Here is a 9760-nt window from a genome sequence, read left to right on the forward strand (position 1 = left end):
TAAATGTTAAATCTATGCAAAAAATGATCAAAATCAGAGAGATAAAGTAAAAGCATACCTGATAATATATTGTATATATTTCTTCAGCATTAACTAGCTAGCTGTAGAAAAGTAATGTTACTTTATCTGAGAGCTGTAGAACAAGAAAAAGTAACTTCTTACATATTTCTTGCAATAATATTGAAAATTATTCTCTTACAGCGAAATTTGCCACTGATAAAAGTAGACAAAGTCTCAAAGCATTGCATGATTTTTATCAAAATATATAAAGATAGAGACTTGCATGACTTAGCGTTTACAGCATATAGTTTACAGTATTTAGTTTACAGTATTCCATGTAGCCTGATTAGTATGTAGTGATGTATAGGAAATGCCATGATAAAGTAATTATATATTCTCTTTCTTCTCCCCCTCCCTTGGATATGGTGATATGTGCATGACAATCAATACAGGACCAGGTGATGAATTCATTCTCTTGTGATGTGGTGTGCAGTTTTTGTTTCATTTTTCTTTTTGCAGGATTTTGCACTTTTAAAATTTTTAATGAAATTCAGTTTGAGTTTCTTGGTTTTTTATCATATTGCTGTTATGATTTTTTACTATATAACTATGTTTAACAGGAAATTGTGCCTCGCATGAATTTCACATAAGAAGTTTCACATGAAAATGACTCAAATTCAAATGAATTGCTTAAATGATCTTGTAAAATCTAATATCATTAAAAAAAAATGTCCCCTAAAATTATGTGAAATTCATACAAGATACCTTTACAAGCTATGTATTAATGTGTGGTGGCTTGTTTTGTGGGAATTAACTTTATGGTACAGCATACTTGTTTTAAACAATATATTCCCAGCTTATTGTCTGTATATGAATTTTTTTTTATGTCATTAACAACTGATATTTTTAAGATACTGTGGAATCATCCTATTTCGTTGGGGCCAGTGTGGGTAAATTAAAAACATTAATGTATGCATCAAAAGGGAACGTTATAATTTTGTTCTCCATTTTGAAAAATTGCTTCTGTGCATACAAATAAAAATTCATGGGAATGTGTAAACTTGTGGTCAGTGACACAAACACTGAGCCTCCATGACCATTGAGGATTCCATGGTACATGGGTATACTGTAAAACGAGAAAATTTGGCGCATACGTATTTTAGCACAAACGCAAGTGCCAGTACATTAGCGCAATTATATTTTAGCGCATGGATCTTTTCTTTAAAAAAGAATACAAAAAATGTTGTTTGATAAACGATCACGCCCAAAATTTAGTTCTGTGTTCACTCAAGCACGTGAACACAACGACATTGATTTCTATCTTGCATGCACGGTAAACTGTCGTTGAGAACAATAAACTTATTTTTGTATAAATCGTCAGTAGATAGATATGAAAACCTCACTTATTGGCGATGATGTGTAAATTTTGTTGGTAAACAAATTTGAGTTATCGGACTTTAAATTTAGCGTGTCGACTTGGATAACACTAGAAGAGTCCCGAAACTAAAAGTGAAATCGAATGCTACATTTATCATGAGTTTCGATCACCATGAGAGAATCTTTTTCACAGTAATTGTACATTGAAAAAAAATAGGTATCGCCTTGTTATCTTTATATCCACTAATCAGAGATCAAAGAAATTATGATCAATCATGTATTGTCAGCGTTAACGATCGCCACGCTTAATCACATTTTCGTCTCGAGCCGCTAAATGTAAGTGGCATGGGGATCAAGAAGCCCAATTTTCAAGGTGCTAATGAGAGATATTAAAAAGCAAATAAAACTGAAATAATTAATCCGTGTTTAGGCACTTATACCCGATAACCAATACCAATACCGTTTACCTGTGTAATTGTTTAAACAAACAGAACCGACAGCATCTGAAATTTAAATGAACACTTCTATATAGCCTTAAAAACTTGAAGAAATTTATTACATTTGGAAAATCGTTGGCGCACTATTAATTTTAGCGCTCAGAGGCAGTTGCGCCAAAGGCGCTAAAATTTGTAGTGCGCCATATTTTCTCGTTTTACAGTACTTTAACAATCCATTGCATCACACGACAAACCATATTTAACATTGTTGACTGTTCAGGAGCTTTGAAGTTGAGTGAATTGTGAGATATTACTGATCCAATCATTTCTTACTAATCACTTACACGTATATGTATCTGCAACATTAACTAATGGTTGATAAAATTAACATTTTGAGATGTCCTCCAACATTCAAATTAAAGCAATTTTTTTTTATCCCTGAATAACATGTATTGATCTTTGTTTTGAATAACAATAATTAATCTCAAAGTAAAGTTGTTAACTTCCAGTTGATATATATTTCTCTATAAAAAATCATAAATTATATTAAAATTCATTTGTTGTATCCAAAACTTAACCATAATGCTTTATGATTCAACAAACATAATAATAATAGAAAGTACCTTCAAATTGAATTATAAATAATTAACAAGTATTTTACAGTATGCGATATTACAGCTATACTATAGCGAGCTTGTATATATTTCCTTTTATAGTCTGATGAACAAGTAACTTAAATACTCTCATTTGATTCCTACTTGTAACAATGCTCTTTTGGACTATTTTCAGACAAGTGGAGGAGGGAAATCGTCCCAGGAGATGATAGAGGAACTAGCCAGTGACATCCTGACCAAAATACCTGCTGACTTCAATCTAGAGGAGTGCCAAGTGAGTACTAGTTACCTCTCTACCAAGAGTACTGCATGTACTAGTAGTTACCTGTCTACCACGAGTACTGCATGTACTAGCTATATATATAGTAGTTACCTGTCTACCACGAGTACTGCATGTACTAGCTATATATATACTGTAGAAGCACATATTTTTGTTGGGTCAAAATTTCGTTGTTTTTTAAACCAAATAAAATTCGTTGGCATTTAATTTCGTCATATGTGACATGTATTTGTATTCATTATTACTTTGGTTAAAAATTCGTCATGGATTTAATTTCGTTGATTTCTACTGCCAACGAAAATAACGAAATTAAATCCTCAACGAATATTTCTGCTTCTACAGTAGTAGTTACCTGTCTACCACGAGTACTGCATGTACTAGTAGTTACCTCTCTACCATGAGTACTGCATGTACTAGCTATATATATAGTAGTTACCTCTCTACCATGAGTACTGCATGTACTAGTAGTTACCTCTCTATCAACAGATCTTATCATAGCATTAAAGAAAAATACCCCAATCTTATTGAAATCCAACACAAGTTAAAGAAAATGACTCACAATTTTAAAATTCTGTTGTGAATCATGAGACCGAGATAGATTTCAGTGTTTAAAACTTTAAAATCTTGAGCTAGTGCACAAAAGATTATTGGTCAGTTTATTTTACAAAACTACGTCATCCAATGAGAAGTGTTCTCTTCGGACTTTGTAGAACAAGTTCCCAGTGAGATACGAGGAGTCCATGAACACGGTTCTGAACCAGGAACTGATCCGGTTCAACCGGTTGACCCGGGTAATCCGACACAGTCTCCAGGACATCAGGAAGGCGATCAAGGGAGTGATTGTCATGTCCTCAGAGTTGGAGGATGTGTTCGACAGCATGATGGTGGGCAAGGTGAGATAGTCAACCTCAGCTTTTGTCATGAATTGTTACTGGTGTATAGAACATTGTCATCTATTGCATACTGAAAACGCTTTGTTTAAAAAAAGAAGCAGTGTGAAACCAATTATGAAACATCCCAGGGAGGACCCATTGAAAAGTCATCCTCATGAGTGTGGAGTAAACTCCATTTCTATATTTTTACAGGTTCCTGCCATGTGGCAAGCCAAGTCCTACCCATCATTGAAGCCCTTGGGCAGCTACATCACTGACCTACTGGCCAGATTGTCTTTCTTCAAGGTATTCCATTTCTTATTTCTTTGAAACCTCCAATTTTAGATATCAGGTCCTTAGTGGTTATGAATATGGAAAACATGGGTATTAATTTTATGAAATATGTTACTACAACTGTATTTGTTATCTGTATGTGCAACGTTCACTTCAGAATCAATTTCTAGGGATTGGTACTTCTGTTTGGGGGAAAAATGGGTAAGAATCCCTCTGAAGGCTTTTTAAATTGTCTTTCATTTGAATAAAACTTTTAAAAATGTAGGTCCTGCCCTTCAGTAGGTGCTGACTAAAAATTGTTTAATGTGTGTGTCATGGTCACAGAAGCAAGCTGAACAGATATTTCACATCAAAAGTTCTGGTTATTCTTAAGCAATAAAGTAGTCTTTCCCCAATTTATTCCCCAGAAAACATCAGATGAAAAAATTGGAGATGGCATTAGTATCGCACCTAGTTATCCTTCTATTCCTCATCTATATGTAAACCAATATGATCTTGTTTTTTCAGGAGTGGATCTACGGGGGCACCCCCTCTGTGTTTTGGATCTCCGGCTTTTACTTCACCCAGTCATTTTTGACTGGAGTGTTACAAAACTATGCCAGGAAGTACAAGATTCCCATCGACTACCTGGGATTCGAGTACCAGGTGACGGACTATGAAAAGTCCATGGCCAGTCGACCGGTAAATATAGTTAATTAGAATTAATTAGGAAATCTACATTTCACAATAACGATTAGAAAATTTATAAGTTGAACTGTACGTTATAACATTTTATCATTTTATATGTAGATAATTAAAAAGGCTAACAGTGAACTGTGTAGTGTAACAAATATGATAATCATTGTTCTTTGTATGTGTTAACATGAAATATTGTCTGATCAATCAACCATACCTGTGTATTGTAATCTTAATTCATACTTGCCATGTGAAGTTGAATATTAATAATATTGTAATAATTCCATCTATTCCCTCCATAGCTTAATTAAAAGAACAAGAACTCCTTTAAGTTAAGAATTTGCTAAGTTAATTCTCTTTTTGTTTACACAGCAAAACCAAGGCCCTGGGGCAACGGTATAATGCAAAGGAATTTTATACAAAATCAAAACTGCTTTTCTAACGTTTTTGCCTTTAATTATGATTTTAACACCAGTTGTACTAACAAATCCATAGCTGATTGGTATTTGGGATTGGGGATGTTTATTCCAGGTTTACCCTCCAAATGATTTGCTCCAGAATCATGTCTTGTTATAAAACTTCCCATTGTTACCAGTTTGTGCATGCTATGTTACTGTGCATTTTTGGTTTTATCTTCATTTTGACATTTAGAAAATAATTGATGATATAGTACAATGAACGTTTTCTTTTGATTTTTATGATCAAGTCTATTGTCTACAAAGTAACATGGTTATGGTCAGAAAAAGGTTATCACAGATACTGTTCTCTGGTAATAAAGACTCTGACATTGGTTTTTTCCAAGCAACTACAAATGAAGCGAGGAGTGCCCAGGGTTAGCCCAGTAGACAGAACGCTTGTTGTTAACCTTCACTGCTGCTGTAATATACACATCACGGTCATTAATGTCTGAATTTCAGCGTCTCCCTTATACTAATTACCGGTAATTGAAAGAATGACTCAGAACTATAGTGATGGGGACTCGGTTTAATATCAGTTATATCTCAAACAATTGCGATTTTAAAAAAATTGTGAAGCCAAGGAATAATAGTGGGTAATTTTTTTCATATATTAAGGAGTCTTTTATACATATTACCTGCCCTATACCTGGCCCTTATTTCAGGTGTGCATTACTGGTGCTGGTGTGGAAACAGTATACATTGTATCCCTCCGCCTTTACTCTTCTATTCAACATTGCAAATATCAACAGTGACAAAAAGCATAACAGGGTCATATATGTGTTGTATGACCTCTAATGAACTGCCAGAGAAGGCCAGAGGTCATAAGATTACACAGCTAATTAACCTTTATCAAGTCAAAGCAACTTCCCCCACCCCCAAGTATTTAAACTGAATGATGTTCTCATATCAGTTGTAAACCAATATCTTGTTAAGGGGGGTATGAATTTTAAGAGGGCTGCATGCATGGTCATGGCCATTTTTAGACAATATAAATCTTAAGAAGAAAAGCTCCGTATAAAAATATAGGATAACATTTAAATTTTAAAATTAAAATTTACATAATTTTTTGTTCTAATTCATACTTTATAGCTTAACAAATCATGTTTAGAAATTTAAGTTAGATCATATGCATATCAGGTTAATTTTGATGACCACCCAGCTTCCTTAAAAAAATAACTTGTTTGAGAAATACTGTGTACCTGAAAGTACTTGGGTACTCTAATTTTGTTGGGTTATATCAGTATGTATACCGGTACATGTATTGTTTGAGGGCATGTACAGATGCAGTGATGAGTATACACTTAGTGTACCTGTATGCAATGTATTTGTATAGTTGTGCATGTAAGAAAGCTCACAGCATGTTTAAGACATGTTTGTCAGCCTATCACCTTTATCACCAAAGAAGTTTGAATAAATGTCGATTCACTTACAAATATTATCAATTTGTGGCTCTTTTGAATATCTGAATAGCTTGATAGAGAATCAGTCATAATTTAGTACACTGCTTTCATTTGTTTTGCACACAACAAATCTGATAAACCAAAGTTAAAAAAAAGTTTCATCTAACCCTAAAAACTTTTCATAAGGTAAAAACCCCTTCTTCTTTTTTAAAAAAAAACCAAAAAACTGTAACCTCTTGATTTATTAAGTTAAATAGGTAAATATGGTTGCTTTTCACCAACTTAAACTGTTGTTCTTGCCATCAACAGGCTAATGGCGCCTATGTGAGGGGCCTCTTTGTGGAGGGAGCCCGGTGGTGTCGCAGGAAGAAGACGCTAGACGAGTCCTTGCCCAAAGTTCTCTATGATCTACTTCCTATTGTATCCTTTTGGCACAAATTATCAATAAACTTCCACCCTCTAAAGGGTGGTTTTGAGGAAATGATATCATGATTTTTACAAGTCCTGTGTAATCAAGTTTTGTACAGTATATTCACAATTTGGGAGCATAGTGAAACACCAGAAAGTATTGTAAAAATGGTGCTGAAAATTAAGAATGTACACATGTACAAGATTATTTGTTGAAGTTCAAGGACATCATTATCAGGTCAAGGTCACATAAATTCAATCAAATTCATTTTTAGTCAAAATAAAAAAATCAAAGTTTTAAACTGTACAAAGTTTGGGAAAAATGCAAGGTCAAACTATACCAAATGATTTTTTTTAACCCAGTCTACAGATTATGCTCAAACCTGGAGAGAAATCAAAGTTTGAGGATCTTCCAACCTATGCATGTCCAGGTAAATATATTATAAAATTATGCTAAATTTTAGTCTTATAAGGTCAAGAAATGTACATCATTCTTTCATAAAAATGAACATGCACATTTACATTTTTACTATGCCTTGTGTTACAGTGTACACATTTTGTGTTCTTGCTTTAAGGTCAGAAGACACGTTCCTCGAGAATCTTTTTGTATCTCCTAGTAATAAAGAGTTCCAATAAAAAAATATTAATTTTATAATTACTTTAAAAATGATCAAAATTTACTTAGATGTGGTTACATGTCTAGATGGTCGAGTGGTTATAGAGCCGTGGCCGCTCACTGTCAGAAGCGTATAGGTTCTAGAGGTCGTGAGTTCAAAGCCTCGCCCCGGCGGAGATAAAGTTCTAATATAGTGAATTTCGCTATATTTATTTTTATATCAGCAATTCAAGTGTATTTTCACGAAGATAATATAGGAAATTGCATACTCTAGTATTTTGCAGAAATGCCGGGTAAGGTACCCTAATTTTTTGCAAGAAGGCTTGTCAAAGTAGTAGTAAATCATTAACAAATTCCTGGAAAAAATTATCTAAAATTGAGGAAAGTGTCGTCTGACCTTAATGTTAAACAGTATAAGACCAGCTCCAATGTACACACTTTGTTCTTGCTTTCTTTAAGTGTATGTTATTTTTACTATGCACTGTGTTTCAGTGTACGCATTTTGTGTTCCTTCTTTCAGTGTATAAGACCAGCTCCCGACGTGGCACCCTGTCCACCACTGGTCACTCCACCAACTTTGTCATGTCCATCCTCCTGCCATCCAGCCACCCAGAATCTCACTGGATCAATAGGGGCGTGGCCTGTCTCTGTCAGTTAGACAACTAATGGACCTATCAGTTGTTATTATATATGACTGACTTATGAACATTATATGTCTGGACAAAAAACAGTGGTAAAATGTGATACATCATTTAACTGTATTTATTATACACATGTATATGCTAATTTGCATACAGGGTCTGTGATTGATTTTATCTTCTTCTTTTTTCATTTATGGTACGGATATGCAATTATTTTTAGAGTATTTACAAATATATATAGATTAAAGGATACATTCTGTTAATCTTTTTTTTCTCAAAGTAGAAATCCAACCTAACTTCATATCTGTTTCATTGATGCGCATTCCAAGTAGAGTTAATTCACAAAATTAAGCCATAATATTTTGATAATAAAATCAATTAATGTACAGTTATTGATGAACCTTGTACTCATCCATGTCTTTCAGGTTGTAGCTTTCCTGTCATGTTGTCTTTTGTAGCCTATTGATTGCATGTTAAGATGCATTATCATGCAGTGAAAAAAATGTCTCACTTTTTTATTTTTATTTATATTTATTGTACATTTTTTATTTTTAATCATTTCTCTTCTGCATTTTGTTGATTGTGTTTAAGATTCCAAGCCTATGCTTCTTCCATGTGAATGAAAATGAACTTTTTGTCTTACTCTACTAGTGAGAAATCTAGATACTGTATATAGATAGAGAATATAAATTGTACAGAGTTTACATAAATATCTTTGTGTACATAATGGTTGCATTAAGTTATTGAAACATACATATTAAGAAGTGTTTATATCTGTTATATTTTTGCTTTATTTATGGCTGTACAAGGTTTACTTCCTTGCCGCCCACAAAGCACTTCACGTATGTGTAGATGATCAGCTACTCTATAAAAACCTTTATTTTGCTAGATATGTTTATATAAGCTTTACTGTGATATGCAGCGAAAAATCAACACCCAGTGTGTTTTACGTACGTATACAAGTCCTGTGTGTTGTATGTACCTATAGTCCAATACAACATACAAGTTATATTCTGTCTGTGATGAATTGCAATGAATTCAGCACTCTATTGTTGTTAGTCTACATGCCATTGATGTTGAAGCATCCCTTTATGTAGTGTATTTGTTCCCATTCAGACTGGGTTTTATTTTCGATAAATCTCTTGTTGCAATACTTTATTGTCTGTGATCCATTTACTGTAGCATTACAGATCCTTAATGTACTTAGTCTGTTGTGGCAATGATAACCATCGTATACGCAATGTTCATACCGCACCAGAGAAAAGAAATCGCTATTTTTAAATTTGCAAGGTATATACAGATTTGGTGAGGGTTCAATTCTTTTTTTTTTCCATAAGCACAGAAAAAATTGATTATTCAACAAAAAAAATTTGTTGTTTTCTTTAAATGCACCAACTTCGTTCCAGATCTTGATTTAACATGCATCAGTATTACAAAATGGTCTGTTTTTAAGAATCTTGAAAACCCTACCTTTAAATTGCATTGTGAATGTAGACAAAAAACGAAAATAAATTCTATTTTCTATGACCATGTGTTCAACTTTTTCTTGGACAGTTTTGAGCATGTGACAGTATAGCAAGACAACGGTTGGTGTCAGGGTCGGAGTATTTTCCCATTGACCTGGTCAGGGGTCATTGTCATGGATGCGAAGGTCTCAATCATTGACCCTGGGTATATATTGGTTATGT

At 33.7% G+C, this 9760-nt stretch overlaps 1 protein-coding gene across 1 annotated transcript in view; it reads left to right on the top strand.

The window, feature by feature from the left end:
* Positions 1–9599, top strand: part of LOC128161547 (dynein axonemal heavy chain 3-like) — a 76758-nt gene extending 67159 nt beyond the window's left edge. Inside the window, exons 79-87 of the mRNA XM_052824858.1 lie at positions 202–222; positions 2604–2702; positions 3419–3601; positions 3794–3886; positions 4382–4555; positions 4922–4945; positions 6717–6827; positions 7186–7246; positions 7952–9599. Coding sequence (XP_052680818.1) covers positions 202–222; positions 2604–2702; positions 3419–3601; positions 3794–3886; positions 4382–4555; positions 4922–4945; positions 6717–6827; positions 7186–7246; positions 7952–8097 — 912 coding nt within the window. The 3' untranslated portion in view covers positions 8098–9599. The remainder of the gene's footprint in view (positions 1–201; positions 223–2603; positions 2703–3418; positions 3602–3793; positions 3887–4381; positions 4556–4921; positions 4946–6716; positions 6828–7185; positions 7247–7951) is intronic.
* The last annotated feature ends 161 nt before the right edge of the window (positions 9600–9760 follow it).

This window comes from Crassostrea angulata, chromosome 8, assembly GCF_025612915.1.
Source record: "Crassostrea angulata isolate pt1a10 chromosome 8, ASM2561291v2, whole genome shotgun sequence".
Classification (NCBI taxonomy): domain Eukaryota; kingdom Metazoa; phylum Mollusca; class Bivalvia; order Ostreida; family Ostreidae; genus Magallana; species Magallana angulata.